General features: G+C 32.0%; 3 protein-coding genes across 3 annotated transcripts; all 3 read right to left on the bottom strand.

The window, feature by feature from the left end:
- Nucleotides 1-189: 189 nt before the first annotated feature.
- Nucleotides 190-2,995, bottom strand: LOC148173903 (cytochrome P450 4c3-like). Its single transcript, XM_088035240.1, has 8 exons — nucleotides 2,630-2,995; nucleotides 2,374-2,574; nucleotides 1,541-1,726; nucleotides 1,118-1,488; nucleotides 994-1,062; nucleotides 759-930; nucleotides 534-707; nucleotides 190-483 (listed from the first exon to the last, which is right to left on the bottom strand). Exons 1-8 carry the CDS (start codon nucleotides 2,787-2,789, stop codon nucleotides 323-325), a joined length of 1,494 nt encoding a protein of 497 aa, XP_087891366.1. The 5' UTR covers nucleotides 2,790-2,995; the 3' UTR covers nucleotides 190-322.
- A 6,354-nt stretch (nucleotides 2,996-9,349) lies between these two features.
- On the bottom strand, nucleotides 9,350-15,296 carry LOC148173902 (cytochrome P450 4C1-like). The gene is made up of 9 exons (XM_088035241.1): nucleotides 14,903-15,296; nucleotides 14,676-14,851; nucleotides 10,800-11,000; nucleotides 10,561-10,746; nucleotides 10,157-10,509; nucleotides 10,041-10,109; nucleotides 9,822-9,993; nucleotides 9,601-9,774; nucleotides 9,350-9,555 (listed from the first exon to the last, which is right to left on the bottom strand). The coding sequence occupies exons 2-9, from the start codon at nucleotides 14,830-14,832 to the stop codon at nucleotides 9,395-9,397; spliced, it is 1,473 nt and encodes a 490-aa protein (XP_087891367.1). The 5' UTR covers nucleotides 14,833-14,851; nucleotides 14,903-15,296; the 3' UTR covers nucleotides 9,350-9,394.
- An 862-nt stretch (nucleotides 15,297-16,158) lies between these two features.
- On the bottom strand, nucleotides 16,159-18,380 carry LOC148173901 (cytochrome P450 4c3-like). Its single transcript, XM_088035242.1, has 8 exons — nucleotides 18,035-18,380; nucleotides 17,791-17,991; nucleotides 17,552-17,737; nucleotides 17,150-17,502; nucleotides 17,031-17,099; nucleotides 16,813-16,984; nucleotides 16,591-16,764; nucleotides 16,159-16,543 (listed from the first exon to the last, which is right to left on the bottom strand). The coding sequence occupies exons 1-8, from the start codon at nucleotides 18,183-18,185 to the stop codon at nucleotides 16,383-16,385; spliced, it is 1,467 nt and encodes a 488-aa protein (XP_087891368.1). The 5' UTR covers nucleotides 18,186-18,380; the 3' UTR covers nucleotides 16,159-16,382.
- Between the last annotated feature and the right edge of the window lie 258 nt (nucleotides 18,381-18,638).

Here is an 18,638-nt window from a genome sequence, read left to right as displayed (position 1 = left end):
AGGTAGAAAGGATACGAGGAAGGTCGATCCATATCACGGCTGACAATTTTCTTTTGGCATATAATCATACATGATTCAGTTTGTAAAATTACAGATTTGGGTACAGTTTAAAAATTTAAGCTTTGATACATTGCCGGGCTCGTAAGTTTGTGTTTGATTTCAGTAGGATCGAGTGTCACAAATGCCATGAAACGTGACGGAAGCTCATAGTTTTATTTATACCAAAAACTTTATCTTAGCAAAATGTAGAGTAAACTTAATACAAAAAAAAGTACAACCTTAGTTCATTAACAAGAAATCTTAAAAATATCACCATCAAATATCACTGTCTCGGTTCTAAACTTATGTTCACTCCATTAACTGATCTTAGTATGATATCTACGGCCAATCTTAGTTTTGGGTTCGGATTCGCTGGTTTCAACTTATAATTTCTCAACACTTTGGAAATCGTACTTTTCATTTCTAGCATAGCAAATTTTTGACCTTAAACACACAATAAGAAATTTACAATTCCGTACTAATTTTGAACAAACCTATGCAATTGCGAGGCCCTGCACTGAAAGGAATGTAAGCATAGGGAAGTTTTCCATCGTTCTCTTCAAATCTGTCGGGTTGAAATTCGTCTGGGTTTGGAAAATATTTAGGATTCCTATGAATACCGTAAGCAAAAAGTAAAAGCGTGTCTCCTCGTGGTAGTTTAACACCCTCTACAAAATATTGCAATTGTACTTAAGCTAACTTCAATAGGTCATTCATACCGTACTCCACTTCTTCATTGGTTTCTCTCAAGTACAGCGGTACTGATGGATAGAGTCTTAATGTTTCTTTGATTACTTGTTCTAAATATTTCATTTCCTGCAAATTTGAATAGGTCACTTTAGAGCTGTCTTCAGAACCAAAAATTCTTTGTTGTTCTTCATAGGCCTTTGCCTAAAACTTTAAGTTTCAAAATGCTCACAATTTTACATGAGTAAAGATACAAATTCAGTATACCTGAGCTTCTGGATGATTTGCCAAACAGTACAAAGCGAAAGTGATAGCGGAAGCGGTAGTATCATGTCCCTGTAATCAAAATTGTGTTTAACACTGTGATAAAAATATACATGGAAAAAATTACTTCGAACATAAAAGTATCAACTTCTTCTCGAATTTCTTCGTGTGTTAACTGCCTACCATCAATCGTAGCATCAACGAGAATATCCAGAAAAGCCTTCCTCTTCTTGATTCCTGTGTCTTCTTCTTGTAATGTGTCTGACGTTTCCTTCCGTTGCTCTTTCTTTTTTGTTATCACACTCGTTGATTGCGCATGTAAAACTTTCCTTACTTTCTTTTCCGTGTAATAATTTTTTGTTAAAGGATACAAAACATCGTACATTTGTATTGGCGACAGCGTCCTTTCTGGAATTATCTTGCTTATGGTTTTAACACTTTGCACATATTCTGAGTCTTCATTATCTTGGGCGTTTACGCTCACGCCCATGGTACTTTCTATAAACGGAATTTTAAGTTGAGTATTATTACTCTGTAATTTACTAATTACCACAAATGATATCTAAAGTACACAACGTCACGTAGGGATAAATGTCGACACTGTTTCTCCCAAGTTCTTTTTGTAATTTTTCGACAAACTTTTGACTGCAGGATTCGAAAATTTCGATAAACTGCTCCAGGATTTGGAAGTGGAAGGCTGGGGTTAAAATGCGCCGGTGGGTTTTCCACTTGCGACCTAAAATTAATCATTGAGTTAGTGATGTGTTTCTGTAGAAATTATTCGAAAACTCAAAAGTTTCCAACGGAAAGTCCAAAAATTAAGATTTTTATAATTGACGTATTATACGCGTAATTAGCGTGTTGTTATTTGTGTTTTAATTATTTTGTTTGTTCCACTTTTCATAGAACAATTTTGATAAATTGTCTTACAGGTGGTCTTCTGAATTTTGGGAACTAACGCATTGGTGTAGTTATCAGGAATTAGAAGTTAAACAAAAATTAAAATAAGTAAAATAAGTAGATTTTCGTATTTTCTGACGTTTCAAAGTAAAGTGCCATAAAGTTTGAAAATGTCCCTTTAGAAGGTTTATTACCAAATCGCGTCTATCATTGGCAATTTCTATCCATTTGTGCGAGGAGTGTGTGACTGGATTTGCTGTTCGCATAACCAAAACCGTTTTCCTAACCGGCAAGAATATCCTGTAAATACGTGAACAAAAAAAGCATTTCCAAACAAATGTCTGTTGGCGGTCAAGGACATGTTTATGTTATTTCAAATTTATTGACATTCGTTATCTTACTTGGGAGGCTACAAATTCGGCCTCATTTTTCAAAATTGCGTAAGTTTATCTATATTAAAATAAAAGTACTTAATTTAATCACCATCGCTTGTGAGTAGTCCTGTTCCTAACCAAGGCTTCAAAAAGTCGTAATCCTCAGACTTTGTCACCAACTTTGTACTGCTCAGGATGTGTTCCAAAAACTTGTAATCTGTGACAATTATAAAATTTCGTAAAGGCCCAATTTTCGCCTTCACAATATCGCCATAATTGCTAATATATCTCTGCAGAGTATCCAGAACATCTAAAGTTAATTTAATTGTAATTATTAATTAATTCTGTGCTAAATATTAAAATACCTTCAGATGAGCGAAAATCCAAGGCGTTTCCTAACAAGGGAATTGTCGGTGGTCCACTCAGTTGATCGTAGAAGCTTGCATTTTTCTTTTTTAATTTAATCAGTAACCACAGTAATAAAATTATAATTCCAGTTGTAATAATTCCTGCAGCCACACTCATTTTTTCACAACTAATAAAAGAAAAAAACACCTTCCTTAATTGTGCGGGGAAGTGACAAGACAACTTTGAATGATCAATAGTTCAACACTTTTATTTTATGTAGATTTAATTGTCGACGCTCGTTAAAAATAAATTACGTGCACGAAATTGATAATAATTAATACTAAGCGAACACTTGTCGGCAGACAATTTTCTTGTTCACCGTCAGTACTTAGTTTGATGATATTTTAGCTTGATCCTTTTAGAAATATACTAGAATTAGATAACAGTCTGTATTTTTAGGCACATTATCATGCAGTTACAACACTTTTCAAATTAAACAAAAAAATGTACAAATTATCGTATTTATTTTTTAAATATGTAGTACGGAAAATCACAACAACTTATTTATTCATTTTATAGGTACATCGAATTTCTATGCAAGTGTTACTAAGGTTAATGTAATGATTTCTTGACTGGTAGTGAAATTCTACTTTATTAATTACTTACTATTATATTTATTAGTGAGTTTACAGAAGTAAAAAAAGTTAAGAAACACTGTTGAGACTAACTTGTTAAGAACAACACAAATAAAATGATTCGGTGTACATTTAGCGAGAAACAGGTTTAGTTTCCGAACTTGTTAATGTGAAATTTTCATTGTTTACAACACAAGTTTATTTATTATTTCATTGTCAATTGTTTATGTCAGTTACCACATCCTTGACATTATATTCATTAAAACTGGACACTGTACTTAAAATATGGTTCCAATTACAGTAGTCAACAAATTTTGGACCAAATTTCTACTGGAACAGTCGAAAGTCATTTCTAAAGTAAAATTTTCTCCTGATTCTGAATTCGAAGCCCGTTTTGCTCCAACAGCGGTGCTATTTACAAGCGTTTCGGAAATTATTTCCGATTTCATTTTTCGGAAATATTCAAAATTTACTAATATTTTACAAATATTTTGGTGGCTAATCTTTATTATGGTAAAGGTTGCTTTCATCCCAGTTTCCCCTAAACTGCCAGTGTAATCTTTTTTTTCTACTCCTGTTATATATATACCTTATTTCAATGGATAGCGAGGCCCCCATTTTAGTGTCAACGAGTATATATGAGTGAGCAGTATATTGTACATTGCTAGGAAATTTTGGAAGAGTTGGTGCCACCTGAAATGTAATGAGGTAGAGGGGAATGACATTGTCAAATCCAGAAATCTGTCAGTTTGTGCGAACGGTGCGAACTTGGCGAAGGGATTTATTTACATTAACCTATTAATTAGAATTGCTGAAGTTGCTGGTTTTCAAAAAGTGAACGGAAAACGCATTCATCAACGAAACAACAAATTATGACGGTGCTGTCAAAGTGATTGCAGACAAGGTCGGCAACTTTTGGTTTATAAAAATGTCCCTATAAAGAACACTTCTCCACACAATTTTTTGGTACAGTCCCAAATTTCGGGCCAGGTTTGACATTTGGACCTCGCTAAGGTCTGAAATGAAATATAATAATCTACAAATTACAAACGGTTGTCCTTCAAAGTAAATCCATGGTTACACACACTGCAACGTAATGACCAGTGGGTAATATATATAATTACATAGGGGAGAGTTGCCCTGATTGGACCAAGTACGACTTTTTCGCCAATAACTCTAAAACTACTAGTTCTACAAAATTGAAATTTCTCTCACGTATTTACCAGTCCTTTTGTTAACGTGTAGAATTTTTTCAAATTTGTTAGAAAATAATAAATGCAATTTAATTTAATTTTAATAAAGTGCAACAAATGGTCCATTTAAAGCAAACGGTATCCTAGATTGAACCACTGGTGTCTTGGACTTTTCAATTTGTATGAATATTATCGAGTGAAATGAAACAGTAAAATGCATTTTATATTTTATTTTGAACAAAAAAGAACATTAAACTCTAAAATGCGTAAAAATGAATAATAAAGAAGACTATTTATATGTGCATATTGTTAATTTTTGTTATTATCACATCTATCACAAACGTAGGTGTTATGGCCTTTTACAGCACCTGAACACGATTCGTGGACCCAAACTTTACAAGTGAAGCACTGAATCGAATATTATTTTTTTGTCTTTGGCGTGTTTATTGGAATTTGTGAGGTGCCTTTTTAAAGTGGCTTTAGGAATCCCAAACTGTCGAGCACATTCATTTAAACCTATACCACCCATTTTAAATCGGACAAGAGCGTTTGCTAAATCTTCTTCTCTCCATTTGTAATACTCTCCTTTTTTCGTCTGTACTTCCATCTTCAAAGGAAAAACAGTTTGATAGCATTGTTAAAAGAAATAAATTTATCGTTTTTCTTATAAATATTTGGACCTATATCGGTTTTCTATATTGGACCGGTCCAATATAGGAAACTGATCATAGGTCCAAATTAGGCTACTTGCTCTTAACTTTTTTAACCTTTATTTATTTTTACATTATGCTTCGAAAATGAAAGGTAATTAGTAATTTGACTAGCCAAAACTATGAACTTTACTGAATTCCTTAACTAATAAATTATATGTGGGAATAAGTATTAGTAAATTGCTTACGTTTGACCGTAGAAAACTACAATTTAATGTGCACTTTTTGCTGATGTTGAATAGCGTCGCTCAACTTGTAGATATTGGCGCCAATTTTCGACAGTAAACTAATATGAGTGCTATCGTTCAAGTCACACTCAAAAGATGACGTTACAACGTCTACTTACTGAGAAAACCTAGTGGTTCAATCAAGGCGCCAGTCCAATATAGGCAACTCTCCCCTAATAGTGCAGAGGAATAGCAGTTGCTGTGAATGTCATAAAAATTTGTCAAAATTGACATTTGCAATTTGTATTGGTGTGTTTCATCATGATCAGTGACTCCGCGTGTGAACTGCAAGCTACACCGCCAAAATTGCGGCACAAGCAGTTAGTGCAACTGATGATCTTATGTCGAAAATGTCAAAAGAGCGGTTTGAGTCGGTGTATAGCAAGTTCATGACCTGACGTGCGGGCGGCGGAGTGCAGTTCTTCTCCAAGAGTGTTTTACTAGCGTATTTTGGCAAGTAAAAACAAGATTTCAACCCTGCTTCGTCCCTATGGGCTTTTTATTCAATGTTGAGACTACGTTAACCTTCAAACACGTCGTTACTATTGCAAATTACGAGAAATTACAGGGATACTTGATGAGACAATCGGATGGATTCAAGTAATTCATAGTTTACTATAACAGGAGTTGAAAAACATTGTGAAATTGTTCATAATTTGTGAAAATGGTTCTTTGTTCTTGTTGAGTTGTTCCTTATAATAATGTTTGAATTAACAATGTCTTAATAAAAATCATGTAAAATTCAACTTTAGTTGTAATTTATCAAAAATAATCGAAAAAAATTTCACGGCTGCGGGAAAGCAAGTCGTAGAAAAAGTATAGTACGCAACTCGAAGGTAAGGCTTCGCCTCGCGCACAATTTTTCCCCTCGTGCGTAATTTGCTTCTTACCCCACACGTTGCGTAATATACTAATAATTTTATCCAAAATGCACTAATAAAGTGGTGTTTATTCACTCATTTGAGGCAGATAAAGTACTCTATTACTCTCTCGAGATCATAATAGTATATTACGCAACGTGTGGGGTAAGAAGCCAATTACCCACGAGGGGAAAAATTGCAATAATTCTACGAGAGGGTAATTGGCCTTACCCCCGAGTCGCGTACTATACTTTTTCTACGACTCCCTTTCCCGCAACCTTTCTTCTAATTTTTGTTTCGATAAATGACAACTAAAGTCGAATTTTACATAATTTTTATTAAATATTGGCAATTGAAATATTTATAATAAGTATCAACTAAAACATTTCATTTTACAGAAAAATGACAAAGGAATAATATTTTTTGCTTAATTTAAAATAAATAAATCTTTAATTAAAACTTTAATGTTATCAAGCTGTGTTCTTAAAATCGAAAAAAACAAAAAATAATGAAGAACTTTTTTATTTTTAATTTTGCAAAAAGTGTCAAAGGAATGAAATTTGTTCCTTAATTCAAACCAATTTTTACTATTTGATTGACTCATTACCTGTTTTAGCACATAGTTCAATTCTAACTCGTAATTCTTTAAGACTGTTGCGAATTTTCTCAATTATTGTTAAGAATGTCCTTGCATTTCTTTTCCAATTTTTTAATACTTACACATTATTAGGAAAATTTTTCTTTAATCTTAACGCACTATTTGATTTTGTGAATCCACAGCCTGCTATTATTTGAATACGATTACAAAATTTAATAAATAAAAATAATGAAAAAATTAATTTTAAGAGTACAAACTAATAATTTTGAAATTTTAATTGCAGATTTATCTGTTTTGAAATAAGCAAAAAATGTTATTCCTTTGTCATTTTTTTGTAAAATGAAAAATAAACTTTTTTTCCCTCTTGTGAACTCAATTCGGGGACATACTGTATATTACATCTTTAAGACTTATATCTTATATCAAAAATAACTATTTCAGTGACCTTCTTATTTTGTGCTACTTTTACAACAGATTAGTGAGTATTTGTGTCCTGAATTTACAATATTGAATTTACAATTCTAGAAAATTTGTAATAAAACTTTCAAATTTTGAAAAATTAGCATGTTTTTCAAAAGTTAATTAAATTTTCAATTAAGATTTAATATTTAATTTAACGTTTAAAAAAGTAATGTGACTATTATTCCACCAATTAGATGTCCGGAATTATCAACTTAAAAACGAAATTAACTTAATTACAATCAAATTATTATGAATAGATCCTAGACAAATCAAAGCAGAGAATATATCATATTTTGTTTGTTTTCTTATGTCATTAAAATAAATGGCTAATTAAGACCGACTCTAAATGTACCCTGTTAACTAATTAAACTCAATAATAACTATGAATTAGGAGTATTATACTGTAGTGTGCAATTAAAATATGTTTTTGCTTTTAACCTTCTCAACACATCAAACAACGTTTTTTTTTTACAAAATTCTGCTTTTTTACATTTTGATTTAAATTTATATTCAAAGGGTAAGGTTCAAAGTTCAAGGTGTTATCAAATTATAAGTAGGACGATAAATTTGATAATTTAGTTTTCATTAAACTAAATACATACATAATTGAACCAGTTAAGTCTTGGAAATGCCCCAAATATGCATTTACCAACATGGATAATGTTACTCCGCTTATTAGTTGTTTATATTTTAAGTTGATAATAGAGATTACGTACGTACGTACGAGTACGTTTCAGAATTTTGGATTTTTGAACTCACAGAAAGTGGACTCACAGAAAAGCACATATTTAAAAACTTCTTCCAAAAATCTACTACTAAAATAAAAATTAGAAAAATCTATCTATAGATGAAATATAAAACTAATTATTTACAGATAATTTAGAAAGAATTCATGATGATGATAATGTAACGAGAATCAAAAGAAATTTCCACAAAGAAATTTTAATGAAATAAATGTAATAAATCTCAAGAACCTAAATATACAGTATGTCCCCGGATTGAGTTCACAAGAGGGAAAAAAAGTTTATTTTCCATTTTACAAAAAAAAACATTTGTTGCTTATTTCAAAACAGAAAATTCTGCAATTAAAATTTCAAAATTATTAGTTTGTACTCTTGAAATTATTTTTTTTAATAAAATTTTGTAATTGTATTTAAATAATAGCAGGCTGTGGATTCACAATATCAAATAGTGCGTTAAAGATTAAAAGAAAATTTACCCAATAATGCGTAAGTATTAAAAAATTGTAAAAGAAATGTAATTACATTCTTAACAATAATTGAGAAAATTCGAAACAGTCTTAAAGAATTACGAGCTAGAATTGAACTATGTGCTAAAACAGGTAATGAGTCAATCAAATAGTAAAAATTGGTTTGAATTAAGGAACAAATTTCATTCCTTTGACACTTTTTGCAAAATTAAAAATAAAAAGTTCTTCGTTATTTTTTGTTTTTTTCGATTTTAAGAACACAGGTTGATAATATTAAAGTCTTAATTAAAGATTTATTTATTTTAAATTAAGCAAAAAATATTAGTTTTTGGTAATTTTTTTGTAAAATGAAAAATAACTTTTTTTTTTCTCTTGTGAACTCAATCCGAGGACATACTGTAGAATCTAAAGAGGATTAGGTAAACAGAATCTGGTGATTTTAATAATAAAATTAATCTGAAGAATCATCTTGAAAGTACAATGTATAAAAGCGGATAAAAGTATAAAAATAAAGTTTAAAAACTCATAGAAACTAAGCGAATTTAGAGAGAATATAAAAAGATAAAAAGACAATCTAAAAGAACGCGCCGTAATACAATCTAAAGAGAACACAAAGAAAATCTAAAAATCCAAACAAATCTAGGCGATAATAAGAAAATCTACTGGATAGGTACATTAGATTTTAAAATTTTCATTTCAAGTGACAGTGGCGTCCGTAATCGTTTTTAATTTTATGCTCTGCTTTCATAAAAGTGAAGACCACCAGGGCCATCTATCCTCGAAGAGCTTAATCTGAAACAGCAACCATAAAGGGTAACTTCACAAATTCAATTTTTCTGCAATTCTTGATAATACGTTTATTGTTTACATTAAGAAGTCTATAAAATTTACATTCTAGAATGCAACGATATTTTAATTCCACTCGCAGACTTCAAAACAGTTTCCGCCACCAACTGCAGTGTATGTTCTGGCGTGGCTGGTCGCAGTTCAAACGTTCTAATTATTTTAGAAAGAATACTTTTCATTTCCAGCATGGCAAATTTTTGACCTAGAAAAACCAACTAATCATTGGAACTTGTATGAAATCGCTTACCTAGGCAGTTTCGAGGACCTGCGCTGAAAGGAATATACGCATATGGAAATTTACCATCGACATTTTCGAATCTTCTGGGATCGAAAACTTCAGGATTTTTGAAATACTTTGGATTTCGGTGGATGCCAAAAGGAAACATTAGTATAGAATCACCTTTTGGTATACACGTGTTTTCTAAAATTAGGCATAAAATAAGAAATTAACACAGGAGGTGTTCTTACCATAGACCAAATCTTCACTGACTTCTCTACCAATTATGGGAACTGAGGGATAAAGTCGTAGCGTTTCTTTTATGACTTGTTCTAAATACTTCATGTCTTGTAAACGTGAGTAAGTTACGATCGGTTTATCCACGTCTTCAAATATTAATTTTTGTTCCTCAAAAGCTGATTGCTGGAAAATCATCTCTCATAGGAGTTACTATGAAAAATTCAACCAACCTGAACCTCTGGGTGGTTTGCTAAACAGTATAAGGCAAAGCTAATGGCAGAAGCAGTTGTATCGTGGCCCTTTAAAATTGTTTTAAATCTTAAATAACTAAAAAACTGTTAAATACCGCAAACATGAAAGTATCCACTTCTTCACGAATGTCAGTTTCACTCAAAGGCTCGCCGTTGATTGTAGCTTCCAATAATAAGTCCAAAAACGCTTTCTTTTTCGTTGGATTTTCCTCCTTCTTTTGTTGCAACTCCGTCTTTCGTTTGGAAATGACACTCTTCGCCTTTTCGTGCAAAATCTTAATGGCTCTCTCTTGGATACGATAATTCTTTGTAAACACGTAAGTAAAGTCGTACATTTGCGTCGGTACAGTAGATCTCTCTATTATAATTCTGCACATTTCCTTCACACACTGGACGTAGTCTGAATTGATGTCGTCTTGAGCGTTTATCTTAGTTCCCATGGTACTTTCTAAAAAAAAATCAAATGTAGGTACTTTTCTTCAAGAAATCGATTTGTTACCACAAATCACATCCAAAGAACACAACGTTACGAAAGGGTAGATATCTACACTGCTCTTCCCGACTTGCTGGGACAATTTCTCAATTAAAATGTCTCCACACGATTCAAAATTACTGATAAAATTTTCCAAAATCTGAAAGTGGAACGCCGGTGTGAGAATCTTTCGATGCGCTTTCCATTTTGGACCTATTTTATTGTAGTGTGAATTAAAAAAAGTTATAAAGAGTGAAGAAAAGTACCGCTTCCAATCAAAAGACCCCCTCCCAACCATTTGTCCAAGAATCTGTAGCCTTCGGACTTTACGAGGAGTTTCTGGCTGGTTAGCACGAATTCTAACATCTTGTAGTCTGTTAACAGAAGACCTACTTTGGTGGGGCCAACTTTCAGTTTGACCATCCCGCCATAGTCGTTGGCATACTTTAGAAATGCCGTCAAAACCACTGAAAATTGAAAAGATAGGTAAAAGATACAACATATTTGTTAAAACTAATAAAATTTAATCTACGTCTATCTCATAAAGAAGCATTTTTATCACTAATTTTAGTTGTCTAATTTATTACAACTTTGTATAAATAAAAAAATGTGTTGTATAATATACTCATTATACTACAAGTGATATAATAAAGCTACCTACATTACATCACTAGTTACTTTTTTTAATCATTTTGGTGACATGGTGACATAAAGCACCTGTCAAACCTGTTAAATAACAAAGTTTTGTGTTTTTAAGCCGTAAGCAGTGGTCGATAAAACGTTGTATACCATACGAGAGCGAATGCTATTAAGCTCGTGAAATTTGTATCACTCGCTTATAAATTAGCATTTCGCTCACTTATCAATAATCACTAATACATATAAATACAAGGTGTCCCAGAACTCGCGCCCCAAAAAGCAAGAGAGGGTGCCGACAGCAATACAGAGAGTAAATTACAAAACAAAAATTGATTAAGTTTAATAGTATTCGAGAAAAGATAAAAAATTAACAACCAATCCCAAAAGCTTATTCTAGAAGTAGAGTAAAAGGCCTTCCCAATTTCTTAGGCAACGAAAGTGTAATGTTTATCTGACCAAAGGATGATAGTATGTGTCCATAGTTACCTATTTTCAAATTCTGTTCAGCTTCGGGATTATCTTCGTCTTATCTCGATTATTTTTTAAGCTAAAAAATTTTAGTTTTGAAATTTTGGTTCAGAATTGTTACCTTCATAAGCCCTTTCTTTTTGGAGCTCAAGTTCTAAGACACCTGTATGTACAGTCGACTTCGTACAGATTTTCATTATAAAAACGTTTTTGAAAATTTGTATTCTCTCTATTAAGGTAGCTCGGGAGTAACTCTGAAATTTCAATTTCATCTTACCAGAGCAACCAGCAATACACTGGGACCGACCCAGAAGCTCATGAGATGGTCTGTCATAACCATAATTTAAAATCTCTCATAATCAGGGTCTATTTATGATCTTCCACTGAACTCACATCTTGGAGCTAAGGTTTCCCGAAAGTATTCGTTGAAATTGTGGAATTGGCTTTTAATGAGTTTAGAGAGCTCTATTCTAATCCAATTTAGTAATTATGGATGAGTTCTATTGAATTCTGAAAAGCGTTTGTGCTTCATATGAAGATCGATTGTAGTGGGCATCTGTAATTTTGTATGTGTTATTGTAATGTTTTTTGAAACCATTCCCGCAAAAGAAAATCAAAAAAAAGTTTATTATCAATGTTTAAAAAAATGTTAAAAGTGCGCAAATTTCCAAAAGTAAGTAAGTCCATCTACTAATGTGCGTCAAAACATTGTAAGTACAGCTAAGGTGGACACTTTTTAAAAATCGTCTTTCGACGAAAAATCGAAAAAAAATCGAAAAATCGACTTATATTGTGCCCCGGTATTTTTCGACACTTTTTGAAGAGTTCTTTCAGACTTGTCTGGGTTTCTGATTCGATTTTTACCTTGATTTTTGCTTGACTTATACTTAGGACAACGTTTTAACTTTCACACTTGTTTAATTTCAAATGTAGCAGATGTTTAGCAAAACCACTTGCAGCAAGACATAGATTTGGCATTATACAACCCAAATCCAAAAAAAAACCGTTTTTGCGTAAATTGGCACTTACAAGATTTGGGAATGGTAGGTCTTAATTATGTTCTTGCACAAATTAATTTGCAATTTAATGTCCATGATTCCCTTCTCCAGTACAATTTTAACAAAAGTGGAATGGAGTCATGTTATATTTTTACATTATGCTATCAAAACAGTTTAAATTATTTGGAAGCTTTGGGAATACATAGGTCATTAGGTACCTTCCTAGCAATTTTCAAAACCTTCATTGACATCCCCCTACAGTTGCCCACCCACCCCATTCCCTGCTATTATAAATAAGCGAAGGTACGGATTTAGTTCTTTTAAATTTCTGTTTATGACTAGTTCATACTAAATTTACGATTTGCGATTTTTTGTGTTTGGTCAAAATAGCTCTCCATGATGCAAAAAATATGTAGCATTTAATAACTTTTATTCCATTTTTAATTTTATTTAAAACTGATTTTTATTTAAATTACAAAAAAATATATCACAACTAAATTTGAATGATTAGTAATATGTAGGTACGCCACAAAAAGTATCTTTTTCAAGGGAAGAAATGTGCTATTCGTCTCAGTAAATTAGGAGTTCATAAAACGATTATAGTTATGGTTTTGTGAACCGAAGCAGGTAATATTTTGGGGTCCGCAAACTTCGAAACTTCTCTTGCGCCACCAGCGGTAAAACAGGCGAACTAACTGCTCAAATAACTTTACAAACAATCATTCATAATAAAAAAAGGACAGGTTTATAAGCAAAAAATTTAGGTGAATTCAACGTAAATATTTTTTTTTCTATTTATTTACCCAAGATTGCACGCTTTTAGGTATTTCTTTCGAAGATAATATGCATTTTGTAAAAGAATTAATATTTAAACAAATGTAAAAGATTACAATAATTTGTTAAGTTAGCGCCCTTTATATTGACATATCAAATGTTCATACCAATTTTTGTGACATTCTATGAAGATTTAGAGTATAAATTATGAAAAAAACATGGTTAAAAACCTGTTTTTTTCCCTTAATTACGATACAAAAAACTGAACCAAGTTATAACATAGCATCCTCCCTACAAAATAAAAAAATACACATTTTGATGTATAACATGTCCATATTAGTTTAAAATTAATAGCCAAAAAATAAAAAAAAAGCAAAAAAAACACGTTTTTTTGTTCTTATATTGTTATAAAAAAGTGAACCAAGTTATAACATAGCATCCTCCCTACAAAATGAAAAAATACACAGTTTGATATATAACAAGTTGATATTATTTGAAAAAAAGTGGCAAAAAAAGCGAAAAAAAGGATTTTTGTCACTCCCGAGCCACCTTTTAAGCTTCCCTTAAGCGGACAAAATCTTGACCCCCCACTGGTGTCTGCTTAAGGGAAGTTCCACTGTACATAGTTATTATAAAAACATTTTTTTTAATTGGGCTGCGTAAAATTTAAATGTTAACATTGGGCAATAATAAAACAATTCACCGCAGTTTCACTCTCAGAATGTACGGCAGAGATATGTGATTAACAGGTTCTTCGTGAGCTCAGGGACAGCCTGTGTTGTTTATTATTTTTGTCATTAACATTGTTTTTAATGTTTTGCAATAAAATTTGATTAACCAATAGATATGATACAAATGAATCATGTTACAAAGTACGTGTTTATTTCATTGAAAAAACTCAGTTAACGCGTCTTATTTTCCTTCAAAAAAGTTTATGCACATTAAAATTAAATCTTTAAATTCTTAGACGGATAAAATTAGCCATTTCTACCCACAATGGTTGCATAGCCAAATAAGAATGCATTTTTATCATTTTTAAAACGACTAGTTTTACTATTCGACAATAAATTTTCATAATAAAAAAATTTTTCAGCTAATTAATACCTAATTTTAAAAAAAATTAATAAATTAATCGGAGTAATAGTTTTTGAATTATCCAAATCCGACCACAGCTTGCGGCGTTTTTTATCAGATAGACGGTATTTCGCTTATGAATTATTTATAAACTATAATACAGAGAACTGACATTAAATATCTACTTACACGAGGTTGTTTTAAAATCGAGTGCATTTCCAAAAAAAGGAACAGTTGGAGGCGCAGGAATATTCTTATAATATTTTCTACGGTACTCGTTGTATCTCCACCACAAAAATCCCACAATGATGATGCCTGGTAGAAGCACACTTGTTACCATACTCATTCTATGTGTTTTCTTCACACTAAAAATAACGAAAGTTGCAGAATAAGTTCACAATACATATAAAAATTACCTGTTTTGGTAAACATTACGACAGAGCAGTATGCACTTGTAAAAGTGATAAAATGTATTTACGTTCTCTTGTAGATAACCGCTGATAATTTTTATGTACACATCCAGCTGATGCGTGTTATTTATAAATTCCGTTAAATTTTGTTGTATTCTTCATCACAACATGGCATTGACTACTGAGAAACGATGTAATGACCTTAATTTTTAAATGTTACACTTCCGCTAAGGATCAAACGACGTACACAGGTACTAGTTACTTACATAACTGTCTTCTTTCAACATAACTTGAACAGAATATAATACTGCACTTTCACTTTTGCAAAAGCACTTTCGCAAGGAAAAAAAGACAAAGAAGAGGAGGGCGACGTATGTACGTCGTCCACCAATGTGCGGCAAGTTCTAAACTCCAACTAATCGCATGGAAATTAATTCATAAATTGTAGTAAAATAGTAGAAACTCTTCGGCTGTTTGCCTTGTGACATTTCATGTCAAGTCGACCCTCAATTTTGTTTTTAAAATTTTACTTTATTTGGTTGAAATGTTGCTTTTATATTACACTAATGTTCAAAAGTTTTGCAATTTCTCTATTTTTGTATTTATTATAAAGAAAACTAGAAATTACATGCTTTTAGAAAAGCCAACATGTTTTTTGATCTTAAATTGGACAAAAACTTCTAACCATAAACTTCATTGACGCGATTATATTCGACCTTATAAACCTAAAACCAATTATTTTCAACATTTTTTTATTATTTCTAATGAGTTCATTTGCTGTTCTAAAATGCAAAATTTTAGAACAAAAAATAGAAATTTTAGAAAATTTTATTTTAGAACGAACCAAAAATTTGTATTTTTGTTAGATTTTAAGTTATGACAATGAAATTTAGGAGAGTTACTATTTCTAAAGTGTTCATTAACTGTGCTGAAGTGTAAGATTTTAAACCTACAAATACAAATTTAAAATAATATATATTATAGAACGAACATAAAACTTTTTTTGAAATTCGTATCTTTGTTAGTTTTTGAGTTATGACAATGAAATTTAAGAAAGTTACTACTTTTAAAGATTTTATTAACTGTGTCAAAATACAAAACATTCAAAACTTGATTTTTAAACGTACCTAGTTACTATATTCAACTTTCTGTAATAAAATTTATATTGTAAATAATAAATGTATATTGAAATTTAGGAAGGTTTACTATCTATAAGTTTTTATTAACTATGCCAAAGAGCAAAACATTTTAGAAAATTTTATTTTAGAATGAATCAAATATCTTCTCCTTTTTTTTATTAAAATTTGTAACTTAGTTTTTAGGTTATGACAATAAAATTATATTATTATAAGACACGACAAAAGTAATAACAAACCAAGTATGATTTTGATGGTTTTTTGAACACCTTTTAGATTATACCTGCTGAAAAAAGTTTGACATTGAACCCCCCAAATGTGATAAACTAATTAAGAAATTGATCATATAATTAATGTCTTGGATTCAGACTAATCCTGATCCCATTATAAGATTTCAAAACAGCTTCCACCACCAACTTTAACTTGTGCTCAGGTGTTGCCGGGCACAACTCAAACTTCCTTACAATTTTCGAAATCGTACTTTTCATTTCAAGCATAGCAAACTTTTGTCCTAAAACAGAATTTGTGAAGTAGCAAAATTAGACGGTAAAACTTCACCTATGCAATTTCTGGACCCAGCACTAAATGGTATAAAAGCGTACGGCTTTGTCCCATGAATGCTGTCGAATCGACTGGGATCAAATTTCTCCGGGTTTGGATAAAACTTGGGATCTCTGTGCACTCCATACGCAAATATTTTGATCACTACGTCCTTTGGGATAATTGTGCCATCTACAAAATTGATTTAGTTATAAAATAAGAGGTCAGTTGAGCGGGTACTGAATTCCAGAGGCTCGTCAGTTTTGCGCCCATAAATAGGAACCGGAGGGTAAAGTCTGAGCGATTCTTTGATAACTTGTTCCAAATATTTCATCCCTTGTAAATCTGCATATGTAGGTGTTGCATTTTTAAAGTTTCCAAATAGTGCTACCTGCTCTTCAAGTACTTGCGCCTGAAAAATCATACTATTTTTGTCTGTTAAATTTCATTTTTTTTACCTGCACTTCTGGATGATTGGCCAGGCAAAACAGAGTGAAACTAATAGCGGAAGCTGTAGTGTCGTGACCCTACAAAACTTGTGTTAAAAATTATTTCTTATCTACCAGATAGCGTGTACTTCAAACATAAACGTATCAACCTCTTCTCTTATCTCTTCCTGAGTTAGAGGATTACCATCCACTGTGGCCTGCAAGAGAAGGTCCAGAAACGCTAATTTTCCTTTGATTTTTTTTTCCGGATTTCTTCGCAGTTCTTCCCGTCTTTGATTGATGACACCGTTTGTATGTCGATGTAAAACTTCCAATATAGCCTTCTGTTTGTAGTAACTTTCTGTGAGCGGGTAAGTCCACGGCCACATTCGTAACAAATAGATAGACCTTTCAGTTAGCAGTTTACATATAATTTTTACGCAACGGACATACTCAGAATCGCTACGTTCTTGAGCACCAATTTTTGTGCCCATTGCTGTTTCTGTAAAGCAAACATTAGGATACATTTAGTTTCAATTTAGTTCATTTGCCACAAATAATATCGAGCGTGCACAGAGTTACAAACGAATAGATGTCGATGCTGTTTTTCCCAACTTCTTTTTCTAGTTTTTCAACGAGTTTTGCTCCACCTGATTCAAATATCTCTATAAATTGTTCGAGAATTTGGAAGTGAAACGCAGGGGTCAAAATCCGTCGATGTTGCCTCCATTTTGTGCCTGTTGGCGAAAATTATAATACTGTTTATTATATTAGTTTTTTTTATTTCTACCTGTGCTAGTTAGCAAACCTGTTCCAAGCCACGGCTTAAAAAACTCATAGTCGCTGCTTTTGTGCAAAAGGCGGTTTGAACTTAGAATAAATTCCAAAAAGTCGTAATCGGTTGCTATTATAGTTTTTCTGAAAGGACCGCTGTGTATCTTCATTATTCCTCCATATTTTTTGACAAATTCCAAGATGACGTCGAGGATATCTAAAAGACTTTTTTTGACTTTGACTGACTTCTTTTCACTTACGTGACGTGGATTTAAATTCGGATGTGGTGCCAAACAAAAATGAAGCCGGAGGACCAGGTATTCTTCTAAAGAATTCTTTATTTCGGCTGGTTAAATAGTGCCACCATACACTAAAAAAAGAGATGGCAATCAGCAGAAATATTCCTAGCATGGTATTTTCGTGAACGCAACCAAAATAATGTAAGTGGAATTGCTACAAAAATATTAATTGTTATTATTGGAATTTATTGATAAAGCATGGACTAACTGGCCTTGTCAAGTTTTATAAAAATATACACATTTAACGTGTCGTATCAGGCTACACATTATTATGCAAAAATGATCAGTTTAAATCTAACATTTTCGTGAAAACTTACTTACCTTCTCTACTTTTATATTAATATCGCCATGTTTTTGTATGTGTGATTCTGCAGTTTAGCTGATTCCAGTGACGTACCTAAAAGGGTTTTGCGAATTCTTCGAAATCCGAATTCATGGTCTTTGGAGATCCGAAATACCACTTTATAAAAATCTAATTCACAAAAATATGAATTAGAAAGCTCAAAATTAAAAAAAAATGGTTTTAAATGTCCGCGACAAACCCGTGAAACCCCGACCCGGACAT

Source organism: Gnatocerus cornutus, chromosome 5 (genome assembly GCF_029298725.1).
Source record: "Gnatocerus cornutus isolate USDA-ARS CGAHR chromosome 5, icGnaCorn1.1, whole genome shotgun sequence".
Classification (NCBI taxonomy): domain Eukaryota; kingdom Metazoa; phylum Arthropoda; class Insecta; order Coleoptera; family Tenebrionidae; genus Gnatocerus; species Gnatocerus cornutus.
The sequence above is the reverse complement of the archived record's forward strand: the minus strand, read 5'-3'. Positions and strand labels throughout refer to the sequence as shown.

Coding starts and splice junctions, on each gene's coding strand:
- LOC148173903 (XM_088035240.1), bottom strand. CDS start 2,789: ATGAGTGTGGCTGCAGGAATTATTACAACTGGAATTATAATTTTATTA. Junction 1,727..2,373: donor AGGACTACTCACAAGCGATG/GTGATTAAATTA, acceptor GATTAATTTTAG/GTCGCAAGTGGAAAACCCAC. Junction 484..533: donor AGGGCCTCGCAATTGCATAG/GTTTGTTCAAAA, acceptor TGTGTGTTTAAG/GTCAAAAATTTGCTATGCTA.
- LOC148173902 (XM_088035241.1), bottom strand. CDS start 14,832: ATGAGTATGGTAACAAGTGTGCTTCTACCAGGCATCATCATTGTGGGA. Junction 9,994..10,040: donor CAAACCACCCAGAGGTTCAG/GTTGGTTGAATT, acceptor ATGATTTTCCAG/CAATCAGCTTTTGAGGAACA. Junction 9,775..9,821: donor CAGTGAAGATTTGGTCTATG/GTAAGAACACCT, acceptor GCCTAATTTTAG/AAAACACGTGTATACCAAAA.
- LOC148173901 (XM_088035242.1), bottom strand. CDS start 18,185: ATGCTAGGAATATTTCTGCTGATTGCCATCTCTTTTTTTAGTGTATGG. Junction 17,100..17,149: donor TTGATACGTTTATGTTTGAA/GTACACGCTATC, acceptor CAAGTTTTGTAG/GGTCACGACACTACAGCTTC. Junction 16,985..17,030: donor CCAATCATCCAGAAGTGCAG/GTAAAAAAAATG, acceptor ATGATTTTTCAG/GCGCAAGTACTTGAAGAGCA.